This window comes from Mytilus galloprovincialis, chromosome 10 (assembly GCF_965363235.1).
Source record: "Mytilus galloprovincialis chromosome 10, xbMytGall1.hap1.1, whole genome shotgun sequence".
NCBI classification, from domain to species: domain Eukaryota; kingdom Metazoa; phylum Mollusca; class Bivalvia; order Mytilida; family Mytilidae; genus Mytilus; species Mytilus galloprovincialis.
Genome location: NC_134847.1, coordinates 16,639,514 through 16,655,054, shown reverse-complemented (window position 1 = coordinate 16,655,054; position 15,541 = coordinate 16,639,514). Strand labels below are relative to the sequence as shown.

The 15,541-nt window shown below is 34.8% G+C and overlaps 2 protein-coding genes across 2 annotated transcripts; one reads left to right on the top strand and one right to left on the bottom strand.

Annotated features, from left to right (window-relative positions):
* Positions 1-4,738: 4,738 nt before the first annotated feature.
* Positions 4,739-6,088, top strand: LOC143049927 (uncharacterized). The gene has a single exon (XM_076223700.1). The coding sequence runs from the start codon at positions 4,978-4,980 to the stop codon at positions 5,980-5,982; it is 1,005 nt and encodes a 334-aa protein (XP_076079815.1). The 5' UTR covers positions 4,739-4,977; the 3' UTR covers positions 5,983-6,088.
* A 6,762-nt stretch (positions 6,089-12,850) lies between these two features.
* Positions 12,851-14,968, bottom strand: LOC143049011 (uncharacterized). Its single transcript, XM_076222829.1, has one exon. The coding sequence runs from the start codon at positions 14,729-14,731 to the stop codon at positions 12,950-12,952; it is 1,782 nt and encodes a 593-aa protein (XP_076078944.1). The 5' UTR covers positions 14,732-14,968; the 3' UTR covers positions 12,851-12,949.
* Positions 14,969-15,541: the final 573 nt, after the last annotated feature.

The following is a 15,541-nucleotide window of genomic DNA, read 5'->3' as shown; positions in this document are numbered from 1 at the left end:
TTAGAATATAAACAACTGTTATGCAATTGTTTTATAATCTCAATTTGCTGAAAATCCCAGCAAGAATGTGTATCGCGCATGAATAAATTACTTAAGTAGTTTCAGAAACATGGTTTATATAAGTGTAAACCAAGAGAAAAATTCTAATTGACCAATCCAATTCAAGTATTTATAGATATGCAAATGATATAAGAATTGTAGCTCGCTAAACCTCTCACTTAAATTCCATTATTTTAGATGTGTGAACAAAACAAACAGACATAACAGGTAAAAATGTTAAAAATAGGGATACAGCAGTTAAGATTATGTTATAATCTAAATCACTAAAAAAAACCAAATATTTCAACAAAGAATAACAGAAAGGCATATAGAAAAGGCACATAAGCAAACACGAAATACAAGAATGCAAAATTTTACCATGATAGAACGATGATGGCATGTATAAGTACCCAACCACGTCAAATGTATATTACAAAAAATAGACAAACCTGTAAAAGCAATAATTTAATAAGACAAATAAAAGAACACAATAACACGTTAATAATATGATAAACAATGTCTGTACCCAGAATCTATACATCAAGACCATGGTGTATTATTTGTGAACTTGATATGGAATATTTGTTAAAGTTTTAGTATCTTCCGATGAACTTTTTAAGAAAAAGAACAAGATGCTCGTTGGTATAACCCTGGTTTAAAGCACTTCTGTATTGACATGAATTATCATTGATATGGTCATAATTTGTAATTAACTGTTTAGAAAACTTTGAATATTTAAAAAAAAACTTAGGCTTTTCTACCTCAGGAATAGATTACCTAAGCTCTATTTGGCAAAGCTTTTAGGAATTTTTGGTCCTCATTGCTCTTCAACTTCGTACTTGATTTGGCCTTTTAACTTTTTTTGTATTCAAGCGTCACTGGTGAGTCTTTTGTAGTCGAAATGCACGTCTGGCGCAAATATAAAATTTCAATCCTGGTATCTATGATGAGTGTATTATCAACTTTCAGCTCAGACTCTGATGACATTTTACAAAGTCTGAGTAGCAGCTATAAGCTCTTGAATACCGAATGAGTTGTTATATTGCTACTAAGGTATGAGAAATAAATAATTTCAAAATTAAAATTTTCTCGTTTGTCTTATATTCTGGTACTGAGATGACCGCTATGTCAAATTCGAAGTATTTATCTAAAATTGAGACAGAAGAAGCAATACATGCCTTCTCTTTAAATTATACTTCTGTATGATGTATTAATGGAACCCAATGAATAGATTGGAAAGAACATCATAAATATATTTGAATGTGAACTTAAGTGATCTTGCTTCTTGTTTTGACAAGTGTCTGAGAGACTCAGGCTTTTTAGTAAAAAAAAAAACAATCAAAGTAAAACTTTTTTTTCATATTGAATAAAAATAGTTCGTAATGATCTTAAATTGAAGGATCCAGATTGTCAAGGAAAACAATTGCAACAACAACCAATTTAGGAATTTAGTAACAAATGGAAACGTCATGCTCATAACTTCTTTGTTTGATTCCATGCACGTGGTGGTATCTATTTCAGTTACTTAATGTCGGTTAAAAAAATCATAGTGAGCAGAATTCAATCAAATATGGTGGATATAGTGAATGGTATTTACAACAAATCATGGGGAATAAAAATAAAAATCTGAAACTTAGGATAACAAAATTTTATAGTTGTGTCATAGGAAGATGTGGTATGGGCGCCAATGATTTGCTTTATAAAGCAAGTTTAGTAACTGCGATGCACTACAGTGTTATTCAATAAATATTCGTCAACTTCAATGTTTTACTATCTATTTCACATAAAACTTCGCTGATTATCGAAAATTTATTGTGAAGAAATTTTTGGTTGGATTTTAATGAGCTTGTTACCCTATATAGAAGTATTATTTGGGCATATTATTTTGTAAGGAAGTATGTTTTTGATTTGGTGTGTTCTTACATGTTAACTGTTTATTTCAGACTTTATGTAATTTGGATAAACGTGTTTGTATCTTATAAATCATAAATGTGAATTTGAGTCAAATCAATGAACATGAATTCGACAGTTAATGTCTCTTTAATGCTTAGCTGTTTACCATAGAAAAAAGAGTTTGTTGCAGAGTGATCAACATATCAATTTATAACACTAGATACGCGCTTCTGGCGCAGACATGGTGAATACAAAATTGAAATTCTGGTATCTATTATGAGTTTATTTTAAAATTATAAAAATACTATTTGACAAAAGTTGTTAGAATTGTGAACACATGATTCTTATTAGAGATGCAAGTTCCTTATTCGAGATGCAAGCTAGCTTTATAAACAGGTTTAATCCGTATTTTTCATAAGAAAATGCCTGTACCTAGTCAGGAATATGACAGTTGTTATCCATTCGCTTGATGTGTTGAAGCTTTTGACTTTGCCATTTGATTGGAGGACTTTCCTGTTTTAATTTTCCTCGGAGTTCAGTATTTTGTGATTTTACTTTTTTCTGGTTGTTGCAGAAATAAAAAAACACCTGTTAAGGCCAGCTTTTAAATATGTATCCAAACACATTGCTACATAGCACAATGTAGCAATAGGAAATAAGGAAAGCTTGCCGATGAGATAACTATTAACAAGAAACTAAATAACCTAAATGTTAGCAACAATATGTCACATGAAAGCATTAAACAATGAGTAAAAATCTTATCGCATGGCAATCTATAAAAACAAAAATGTAAAGCAATTAAATCGCGGAAACCAACTGCCTGAACTATATAAATGCTGTTATCATCAGTAGTAGTTGACCAAACTTCCTCCGTTTTGATTTGACAGCTTTTGCTGGACTTATGAACTCTTGACCAATATTTTCACATTACATTACAATCTAGTATTGTGCAAGGATGTTGACAAGTATGTATATTCAACGAATGCTCTCATTGATATGATAATGGCAATAATTAAATGGATAGTTGCAAAACATCCCACACTGCCAGAGATGGTAAGGATAGTGTGATGTGTACTGCTGCTGTTCCGCAGACAACTCTTAATATGCAAAAGTAAGAAAATGTAATAATTTTTGAATTTATAGTTTTCGTGAGAAGTTAATTATTCTAAGCGAGAATATAGCTACCAAATGATTGCCAACAGAAAAACAAAACATACTAAGATTGAAATAATGACCTGTGCCTGTAGTGTTTATCGGTAACTAAATTTGAGGTTACTGATGTGGGACATTACCGCCACAATAATAACGTGACGTTTTACAAGTTGTTTGAGTGCTTTAATTGTGTTGTATGTCAATAGCAGAAAAACAAGATATTTGATCAACTTTTTAAGATGCTTTATTTAATTTAAAATAGATACTTTTTGGACATTTTTCACCATTTTCTTTCATTGAAATATTGCTGATGAAACACTTGGTCTCGCTCCTTCTGTAGTTTATGCCATGTTCTCAGTTTCTGTTTGCTACTTTGTCTCTTCCTTATCGATTTACGAGATTTTAACATTGGTAATAAATTCATCAAAAATATCACAATTTAAATTTTGTAATCAATGACAGTCAAAAAAGTTAAGTACGGTGTTGAAGAGCATTGAAGACCCAAACTTCCGAAAATTTAGCCAAAATAAAGCTTAGGTAATTTATTCTTGGGGTAGAAATCCTTATTTTTTTCCCTAAAATTTAAATATCAGTTCATTCATAAAATGACCATATCATATGTATATGTATATTCATGTCAACACAGAAGTGCTTCTACTGCCAACTTGACATATACATCCAAGTAAGTAAACATATGTAAATTCGGATAAATTAAGAAAATCCAATATATGCAAGTTTCATTAACATTCTATTTTTTCTTCTGTAAGGTATGAGTTAAATATATGCACCACCTAAAGGCTCATGGCTCAGTCTGAAAATCCATGATAACGCATTGTAGGTTGATTAAGTTTCTGTATAATATCAAATCTTGTTTTACCTTATTACAAAAGGAACATCTGACTGACCTAATGCTCGTGGTTCATTGGTGAATGATAATTTTTCGTTGTTTGATGTGTTTCTCAAATACTATAAGCTGCCCTATGAGGTGCATGGAATGATAGTTAGCTGAATATATCTATCTGTCATGTGTCCCCTGAACTAGACCTTAGTTTTATGGTTCGTTTCGTAAATGTTAGTTTTTATGTGTTATTTGTCTGTTTCACAGATACTGTAAGCAAACGGTCTTGTATATTTAGTGTATAGAGTAAATGTAAGGTGAACAGATGATCAGCTTGGTAAATTTCAAGTGACTTTGAAAATATTTTCATAGTTCATTGGTAAATGTGAATAAAATTGAGAATGGAAATTGGGAATGTGCCAAAGAGACAACAACCCGACCATAGAGCAGACAACAGCAGAAGGTCACCAACAGGTCTTCAATGCAACGAGAAATTCTCGCACCCGGAGGCGTCCTTCAGCTGGCCCCTAAACAAATATATACTGGTTCAGTGATAATGAGAAGTTTTCTTTGTTTGGTCATTTTGTCCTCGATATAATAAACAAAATGTCCACTTTATTAAGTTTATAGATTGAAGGTAAGGTAAAGCAGTCTGTTTGGCAGGGTTATTGTTTTGTACATTTTTCAATTTTCAGTTTTTTTCTCGAATATTATTATGTGCAGTAGTTCTCATTTGGAATGATAGCAAGGTAAACATATTATACAGAAAGATCCATAAGCATCCTTCCAAAAATGTTGTAGATCTTATAGATAATAAGGTTTATCACTTATAAGATAAACCAATTTAATGAAAGAGATTTGATTAATATATTTATTTTCCTTAAATGACATATTTTATCATTCGGATCCGCATCTCGCTTCCGGCTTATAAACATCACGTGACTCCAGCCTCACAGTTGAACTAGCCGCTCTGGATAAGTGAAAGTTTCAAAAGTTTCAAAAGACAATCGTCAAAAAATCTTCGACATCCGCAACTTATAGATTTCTAATCAGATATGAAACCACCGAAAAGGCCTCGTAATGTTCCCAAAAAGGTTTCACAGCAGCCTGCAGGTCCAGCAAAGAAATCTAGAAAAGGCAAAGTGCCGTCAACACGAGGAGCACTTTCAAAATCACAGAACACGACAAGAACCGTTCAAGTGTCTAGAGCAGCGACAGATTCTAATTTGGCAATTGCTAGGTGTGCAGCTATTAACATTGTATCAGACGCACATCAGGAACCCCCATTCGTGCCTTTCAGGATTCAAGATGAGATGGATACAGAAAGTCCAAATGGCAACGAGGGAGACGCACTGGACAGACCAAGGGGAGATTTGTTACCACTGACTCCACAACCTGGCCCCAGCGGGGTGATGAGTCCAGCAAACAACAACCTTGGTATGTTAACTGTCTCAAATGTTTCTCACGGGTCGGCTGCTGGGTCTTTAGATACTCGTTTACAAGTGGACCAATCCCCTTCATACATTTCAAGTGTTTTCGATCCCATTTCATCTCATATTCCGGTCAAAATTAAAGAAAAAATATGGAACGGTGAATTTATTGACCTGAACGTTCTTCTAAAATCCACCCGGGACCTTGTAAACGAGCAAAATTTAGAGGGTGAACTGGTAGTTAAAGGGGGTGTTTTATCCCTAGTTAACCAAAAGAAAAGTCCCATAAAAAGTATTTATGTCTGGACTTCCGCATTCATGATTTATGGAAGTGTCGTGCTTGAAAAATGGCCCAACAAAGGTCTGGAGTTTTTCAAATACATGCAAACAGTCAGAATGGCAGCCTCAAGGGGTTACTCTGGAGGCTGGGTTCATTATGATGAGCAATTTAGGTTACGTAAAGTTTTTCCCCCTTTTCTTCATGGGGAGTTGTCGATATGGAGCTGTGGTTACTATGTGTATCTACTCCGAACGCTAGTCCTTCTTTTAACACAGGAATTTCAAATGGCAATAACCATCAATCGCATAGTGGGAATTCATCGACAAGTGGGGCGTCGAGTCAAAATGTAGGACAACGACGCGTGTTTACATGCAGATTATCAATAACAAGGGTACTTGTACATTTGGCAAGAATTGCAAATTTGCTCACAAATGCTCGAAATGTAATGGTAGTCATCCCTATTTAGAATGCAGAAATTAATTCCGCTTTGTTTTTGTTTACCTTGTTTTTGTAAACATCATTTTTCCTAGAAATTATATTTAGATATTGTTATGTGTGGCTTATTGAACAGACATGTTCAGTTCTCGATCCAGTTTAATTATAACTACATAATGACCTATACATATATGAAACAGAGGCTGTAATCGAGTATAAATAGAATACAGATTTAGCACACGTGAGAGATATCTTTCAGTACATTTGAATTGTTTGCTAGAAATGGTCGAGTTATCTCTCCTTGTACTAGAAAAAAATGTATTTACTATATTTTATCATGTTAATTAATTTGTGTTTGTTTTTGTTTTTAATTTGCAGGTTACAAGCATTTGTATTCTCTGGGTAATTCGCCAATAAACGTCGACGAAGTAAAGAAAGCGCGCAAAAATTACCCACATCAAGAGGTTGCGCGAGACCTGATACAAGGTCTCGAAGCTGGGTTTAAACTAAAATACTCCGGTCCTAGACTTCCTATGGATATAGATTCTAAAGAAATGAATGGGGAGAAAGCCACCATAGCCAGGGACAAAATCCTTAAAGAAATTAACCTGGGTAGGGTAGCTGGTCCTTTTTCAGAACCTCCGTTCCCCACCTTTCGTGTTTCTCCGATCTCGGTTATCCCTAAAAAATCTAGTTCAGAATTCAGGTTAATTCATCATTTGTCCTTTCCTATAAATCACTCCGTTAATGACTTTATTGACAAGCAGTACTGTTCTGTAAAATACTCAAGTATAGACGACGCTGTCAATATGATTCACAGATTGAAAAAGAACACGCTCTTGGCCAAGTGCGACGTAAAATCGGCTTTTCGTTTGCTAAGACTCTCTCCGGGTGATTTTGATCTGATGAGGTTCAAATTTGAGAATCAATATTTCTTTGATAAATGCCTCCCAATGGGGGCCAGTATTAGCTCGGCGCTATTTGAATCCTTTTCCACCGCCTTGCATTGGGTTGTACAGCAACAGTCAAAAAACGACAATATTTTACATTATTTGGACGATTTTCTGTTTGGAGGCGAGGCACAAACTTCTCAATGCCACGACACTCTAAAGTGTTTTCAGGATTCTTGTAAACTTTGGGGGGTTCCGTTAGCAGAGAAAAAAACGGTCGAGCCAACGGAAGTGTTGATATTCCTTGGTATAGAATTTGACACAATCAACATGATAATGCGTCTCCCCGAAGACAAACTTATTGAGTTAAAAGCCAGAATTTCTTATTGTTTAGGTAGATCCAAAATCACCCTTCGGGATTTACAATCTTTGATTGGTATACTAAATTTTGCATGTCAAGTAATTGTCCCGGGTCGAGCCTTTTGTCGTCGTTTGATTGACGCCACTTGCAATTTGCGTAGGCCCCATCACAGAACCAGAATAACTAAGGCTATGAAAGAAGACCTTAATATTTGGTTACTATTTCTATCAAACTACAACGGTACTACCGTAATTCTGGATAAATTCTGGTCATCAAACTCAGATCTCGAATTGTTCACTGACAGTGCAGGTGGGGTCGGAAAAGGCTTTGGTATTTATTTTGAAGGGAAATGGGCCCAGGCGAGTTGGCCCCACAATTGGATAAATTCTGGAATTTTAACCGATATTACCTTTCTAGAACTGTTCCCTGTAGTCGTTGCTTTGGACATTTGGGGAGGCATGTTAAAAAACAAGAAAATTTTATTTCACATAGATAACCAGAGCGTAGTTTCTATAATCAATAAAAAGTCTTCAAAGTCGACAAGTGTTATGTCCCTAATCAGAAAACTTGTATTGGCCTGCTTGGAATGCAACATATTGATTAAAGCCGAACATATCCCAGGTCATTTGAATTCTCTTGCTGACTCCCTCTCTCGTTGTGATTTTCAGAAGTTCCGGAAACTATGCCCCACAGCAGATGCAAACCCATACTCGATTCCGGCCCATCTCTGGAATGTTTAAAAGACGAGGCAGACCTATTACTTAAATGTTCAATGGCTCCGAACTCCTGGAAAACTTATAAAACAGCAGTAGAATGTTTAAAAAAGTTTCGCATTATTTATAACAATCGCGATATTTGGCCGGTACCTATCGACGAAATAGCTCAATTCATAGCATACCTGTCATACAAAGGTTTCTCTGCGTCTACTGTTTCTACCTACATCTCCGGATTGGCCCACACACACAAGATTAACAATGTAACAGATAACACGAAATCATTCATCATCTGCAAAATGATTGAAGGATTGCGTAGAAAAAATCCGCAAAAACCAGATGTTCGAACGCCGATATCATTCGACTTGTTAAAACGTTTAATTCACAGTCTACGGAGCGTCTGCAATTCTCAATATGAAACTATATTGTTTTCTTCTGCTTTTTCTCTTGCGTATTTCGCCATGCTACGGGTAAGTGAATTGGCTATAAACAGTCGTACTGACGAAAGCGGACATGCTTTGAAATGTGAAGATATCACTTTTGATAAGAGTAAGGGTCAAACCGAATTACATGTAAAAATATGCAGCTCAAAAACCGATCAAAAGCATACTTCCATAACCCTGATCATTCAAAGCCATGCAGATTCGAATATCTGTCCAATCACGCTGTTACAATCTTACTTGCAGGTTCGCTTCTCCGGCGTAAATGGATCAAATAAAATTATATACACATTTTAATGGTTTGGCCTTAACAAAATATCAATTTTGTTCCCTGCTTCAAAAATGTTTGGGTTTCTGTGAACTACCGTTCCACATTCGTTCTCATTCTTTTCGGATAGGACGAGCTACTGATATGGCAAAAAATGGTGTTAAAGACGATATTATCAAGCAGTGCGGCCGATATTTACGCTATATTCGTATCTGAGTCTTAAATTTAACTTTCATTACAGCTCAAACGAAGTGTTTTTAATATTATAATACATATTACCTCCTTTTAGGTTCAAAAGCTATTTGGTTCGTCGGATCTTCAATTGTATATTGGGCACAGACAAATGAAAAAACGAGATACGGGGGCCCAAACATTGGTCTTCAAAGCAGAGGGGTGTACATACGCTGGTTTGGAAAAAGGGGTATGTTGTGGAATGATTTTAATGCCAAGGCATTCCATGCAGTTGACAAATTTTCTCCTCCCGCCATGATAATCATCCAGCTTGGTTCCAATGATCTGGTCAAAGTTAAATCTTTGGAACTCATCCAAAATATTGAAAGGGATATTCTGCGTCTGCATTTACTTCTACCCAACACTCGCATCGTATGGAGTGAAATGTTAATGCGAAGGTATTGGCACGGTGCTACAGATGGAAAAGCTATCGAAAGATCTCGAAAACGAGTAAACTCGGCTATTAACAATTATGCCTTGAATGATGGGCACTGTGTTATTCAGCATCCTAATATCCGAGCTCGAGTGATGAACTTGTATAGATATGGCGAAACTCACTTATCCGATATTGGTTATGATATCTATTTGAATAACATACAAGGGGGTATTGAAACTTTCCTATCATCTCAAAAAATTCGGCGTCTCCCGGAAGTATAATTTAAATAGAATTTCTTATGGTTTTCAAGGGGTTAAGAAAAAAAAGGGGGGGTATTTAATGAGTGTGTATAGACTCACTCACGTGGCAAGATTAAGGGGTCATGATCCGTTCCTGTATTGTACGTCGGATCATATTAGTTTTTTACTTTCCTGCGTTACCGCAGGAAGTTCTGTTGAGACCATCTCATGTCTACCCTGAGTGGCCGGTTCTGAATTGGTACCAGTTCGAGTTTAACTGTTTGTTTAATCTAGAAATTGTTAATCTTTACTCCCCTGAAACCAGGGGGTGATGAGAATAAGACCCGACGTATTTGGGGATCATGGCCCTCGTTCTCTTTAGGATTTAACCTGGAGGAACTTGAGCATCCATTGCTACCAATGGTGCACAGATTTGTCAGTTAAATCAATCATGTCGGCATTCTGTTATCATGTCAGACCTCGTCATTCAAAGTGAACTGTGGCCGTTAATTCCACATAAATTGCTTGTTTGTTATGCTTTGCCTTAAACTTGATTCTTTAATTAATAAGGTTTATCACTTATAAGATAAACCAATTTAATGAAAGAGATTTGATTAATATATTTATTTTCCTTGAATGACATATTTTATCATTCGGATCCGCATCTCGCTTCCGGCTTATAAACATCACGTGACTCCAGCCTCACAGTTGAACTAGCCGCTCTGGATAAGTGAAAGTTTCAAAACCCACCCACCTCCCCTCACACTCTATCAACAATTACTTGTGTCTGCTGCTGTTTTTATTCATTTTTCAGGCTGTTCAGAGAGAAGCCTGATACTCAATACGTTGTTGGACAAGTTAAAGATGACTAGACTAAGCCGATGGAATTGCTTGCTGAACAAACTTTTGAGAACTATCGTATTCTAAATATTCGAGTGAGTGTTATACAGTTTTACCAGGACAATCAGCCACCAGCAATGCGATTGGAACAATCAGTATGATTTTAGTTTATCCACCTGGAACACATATAGAACTTTAAATTTTTGTTACGAACTTTCAGAGTTTATATCTCCAATACTAGTATAATTGTTCATTATATGGTAATAAAATATTTTGTCACAGTAAAAGGTTGTTTGGCGGGGTCTGGCAAGATTAAGGGGTCATGATCCGTTCCTGTATTGTACGTCGGATCATATTAGTTTTTTACTTTCCTGCGTTACCGCAGGAAGTTCTGTTGAGACCATCTCATGTCTACCCTGAGTGGCCGGTTCTGAATTGGTACCAGTTCGAGCTTAACTGTTTGTTTAATCTAGAAATTGTTAATCTTTACTCCCCTGAAACCAGGGGGTGATGCGAATAAGACCCGACGTATTTGGGGATCATGGCCCTCGTTCTCTTTAGGATTTAACCTGGAGGAACTTGAGAAGTGAACTGTGGCCGTTAATTCCACATAAATTGCTTGTTTGTTATGCTTTGCCTTAAACTTGATTCTTTAATTAAATAAACACAAGATTATGAAAACAATGATGAATATCTGACAGAGAGAAACAAAAAGCTCACAACAATGCTATGGATCTGACAGAAAGGACAAAACGCCTATATTCAGTGTGTCAGTAGATTGCATTAGTCCTTAATTAACAACATGTTACCTGAAGACCTGTTGGTGACCCTCTGCTGTTGTTTTTTATTTGGTCGGGTTGTTGTCTCTTTGACACATTCCCCATTTCCATTCTCAATTTTATTTACCGCATTATTTTTTTTCGAGATAATCGTTACTTAACCAATGATTATATTAAAATGTATCTTTGGACAGTCCTGTTGTTTCATGTTCATGTATCCGATCTTGTTTGAACACGATATAATTAATTATCAAAAGTACCAGGCTTATAATTTAATACGCCAGACGCCTGTTTCGTCTACATAAGACTTATCAGTGACGAGTTTTAAAGCCAAACAAGTACAAAGTTGAATAGCATTAAGGACCTAAAATTCCAAAAGGTTGTGCCAACTGCGTCTATGACTATCTAAGCCTCTATTACTTATTGTATTTAATGTTGAATTTCAAGCAAATATAACATAAGCTATATGTGTATGGGTTTACTTTAACAAAAAAAGAACTAAGCTGTGATTAGGGGATTTGTACTATAAATGATTTGTGGATTTATTCACTTGCTTTAGTTTTTACTTCACATGTCATTCTGTCTATCTGTCGTTCACACTTTGTGGACAATACTTCTCTCTGACTTTCATACATTATAGTATTGTTTTGCATCATGTGTAGTTGGTCATACTATGTTTCTATCTAGTTTGGCAATGTATAAAATTGAGAATGGAAATTGGGAATGTGTCAAAGAGACAACAATCCGACCATAGAGCAGACAACAACCGAAGGCTACCAAAGCCATATGCATGAGTTATGGGACTTTTACGATTGTTTACCTTATTGCAGAATGACACTTCTCTTGTGAGTCTATTTGTCCAAAAGCTTTCATTTGCAGTAAATTTGTGTCATTATGTGTATATTTCAGTGTAATACTTTTTCATTTGACAATCATTTTAAGAATTCTAGGACTTTGGCCATGTTTAACCTTTTGATATGATAAAGGTGAATCAAAAGAGATATTTCGATAAAAGCAACCAAACAATACAGGTAGCCAATAGATAGTGATCTTGTACAATAGACAGGTCTTTACAATATGTCAAGCTCTTTGGATTAAACAATTGTGCAAGTGTTATGAGACTTGTCTTTTCTTGTCCTAGATATTTGCCATTTAAAGTAACAAGGCATTTTTTGGGAGCCGATCATCTGTGCAGTTTTGCAAAAACAAATCTTACTTTCTATGTTTATAAGTTATCATGTGTTGTTGACAACATATATCATCACATGCTATTAGATAGACAGTTTTTAGTGTCAATATCAATCAAACTTTATCCAGTTACGATTATCGTCACGTTTTTTATTAACGAAATTACGATTATCATTTTTTGGAGTAACGATTATCATCACGAATTTTTCGACGGCAATTCTCTAAGCGCGTAGACAATAAAAGGGCACCGTTACGATTCAAATATGATGTAATGGTATAGAAAAACCTTGCAGCTGAGTAAGTATTGACAAAAACATGCTACATTTGAGAAAAAAGACTGAAAAGATTTTAACTATTTCTGCCGTCGCCATATTGGGGTCGTCGTAGTTCCAGTTACGGTTATCAGTTTTACACCAGTGTTCTATGTAGAGTTATTAAAAAAAACACTTTTAAAACTTCAATGCATGTTTATGTATGTATATGTAGCTGTATCATGTACATTGTTTGCTGGTGAAAAAAAAATGTGTTTAATACAAAATACAAATTATAAAATTGCTTTAAACTAAATGAGTACAACCTTTTAAGTTAAGCTCATATAATTTTGCCATTGGGTGATCTTTTTTTGAATCGTTTACTTTCTCTTGAACTTTTTTACATCCAATAAAAAGTTGCTTTGGAGTACAGCATAGAGAAAAGGCACGTTGTAAGCCTATGTCACTCAAGACTATATATGCACAAAGTATTCCACATGGGTTGAGGATGTGAAGTGCATTAGTGCTCATGTCGTTTACTATTATGTTGTTTGATGGTGCTGTCAGAATAGCCGTTGGTGTGAATTGTTTGTGGAACGAATTAACACTTGAATGACCTCGATAATACTTGATGGTACGGTCTTGCATGAGCATTGTTATTCTAAATCCACAAAAGTCTGATACCCCATCCACAACAAATATATTTCTAGCATTATTTGTGCAAGTCAAAGAAATAGGATATATGAAAATTGGCTTTCCCATTATATCACATTCAAACTTATTTTCATGTCGTCCAGTGTGATTCATTTCGATCACTAATCTTTTTCCATATTGGGGGTAATCATTATTGATGGCGCCCACCACAATAAAGTTGTCCTTCATGCAAATGGACACAGGAATTAGAGATCCAACATTATATTTAGAATTTCTTAGTTCGCCAGTTGTGTTGTCAAAACGTTTAATTTTGTTATCATTTGTGCATAATAAAATATCATTCCGAGGTGTAACAATCATATCATGAACAATGATTTTATAGTTTGAGATTTCTTCTAAATTACTTCCTATTGGTTTGACTTTTTGTAACAATCCATATGGATCGGGTTTTGAATTAATGCTCATGCTTATCCAAATGTGGCCATCAAGGGAACTTATAACATTTTTAACCCAATGCACCGGTGTTATATATTCTTTTCCAATTTTCAATTCCACCTTTACGCAAGAATTATCTTCCTCGACTAATGTGCCATTGATAAATTTCAAAGATCCGAAACTGCTTTGATCTAGCGTTCCTGGGACAAAGGTTGGAAGGGTTTCTATACTGTTTGGAGCAAGTTGTATATCTATCAAAGATTTTTCAATTTCCTCACATGTCTTGAAAAACTTGTTTCCATCTTTAGTTGTAATTAGGTCCTCTGTTATCTTCACTTTTTCTTGTATTTTCACTCTCATATCATTGACTTCAGCGATTTTCTCTTCAATGCCCATTTGTATAGAAAAACCTTTTTCATTCAGTTCCTCTTTTACAGATTGTGTGTACTTTTCTAATTTTTCTTTTACAAGATGTTCGTGGGTTGTTATTTTTTCATTTACTTGTGAAACTTTAAGCTTATTCTCTTCTTTGATTGTTTCCAATTTTTCCATTTCAGTTGTCAACGTTTCTTCTTGCTCTTTCAGTGTGAGAATATTCCTCCTCGCATTGTCTTTCTTGATAGAATATCCAGTGTTTATGTCTTCAAATATATGTGACTTATGTGTTTTTATTACACATTGCAAACAGATAAGTTTATCACATGATTTGCAATACAAGCAACATTTTTGATCTAAATGGTCAGTACATTTAATGTTATCAAAATGCATCTCTTCTTCACAACTGCAGACTTGAACTTCCGTATGTCCGACATTTTTAATGTGGACAATTCTATGCTCAATGGCTAACTTAACAAACTTTGGATGAATTTTGTCCTTACATTTTTGACACATTAGTAAATCACAATCCAAACACTTCCACTTTATATCTCTGGTAATTTCACAGATTTGGCATAACATGGGGGCTTGTCCTTCTCCGTATTCTGCCTTTGAATCAGCCATCACTTTATATGTGTATAAATTTGTGTTTAAAGGCTTGTCTCAAAGTTATTTTTTCTGAAATCACGAACACCGATTACAAAGGAAATAGTTGAACCAAATATTCTAAAAAATTGGTATATAAATATGTATCATGACAGGTTGATATATGAAACCGCACTCAAGGTGACTTTTAAGTAAAAATAGTTATTTTCAATGGAGAAAATAATGTGATATTTTGAGATGATCTTTACTTTTTGCACGTTTATCAAGGTAAAAATATCAATCTAATTAAAATATTGATCTCTGAATCCGTTATACTACTCATATGTAGTATAACGGAATCAGAGATCAATATTTTAACAATATTTTAATTAGATTGCTAAGTTTAAGACATTGGTAATGTGACTAAATGTCATGTTATAGTTGGGTGTTTGAGGTTGGGATTGTCTGTTGAACTGTCAAATAATTTAAGTATTTTTTTATATTTCTTTTATAAATTTAAGATGCTGTGTCTATTCCTCGGCATTCTTATCTATGTATAAACCTATTTTTTCAATACTTTACAATCACGGGAAACTTGGTACAAATAATCTCAATGAACTCTTATTTTATTAATTTTTCATGCCGAAGGTAAACAACATATATTATATATTATTCATATTTATTCAGAAGGTATACAGATTACATCACACGAAAAAATAAATGACTATATCAAGGGACACAACTCCAACTACTTTACTTTTACCATATGTCCCAAGCCATCGCTTAAATTAAATCCAGTTCTTGTGCTTGGTGAATGACTGTCTGTCGTAGATGGTTTTTATACGACCG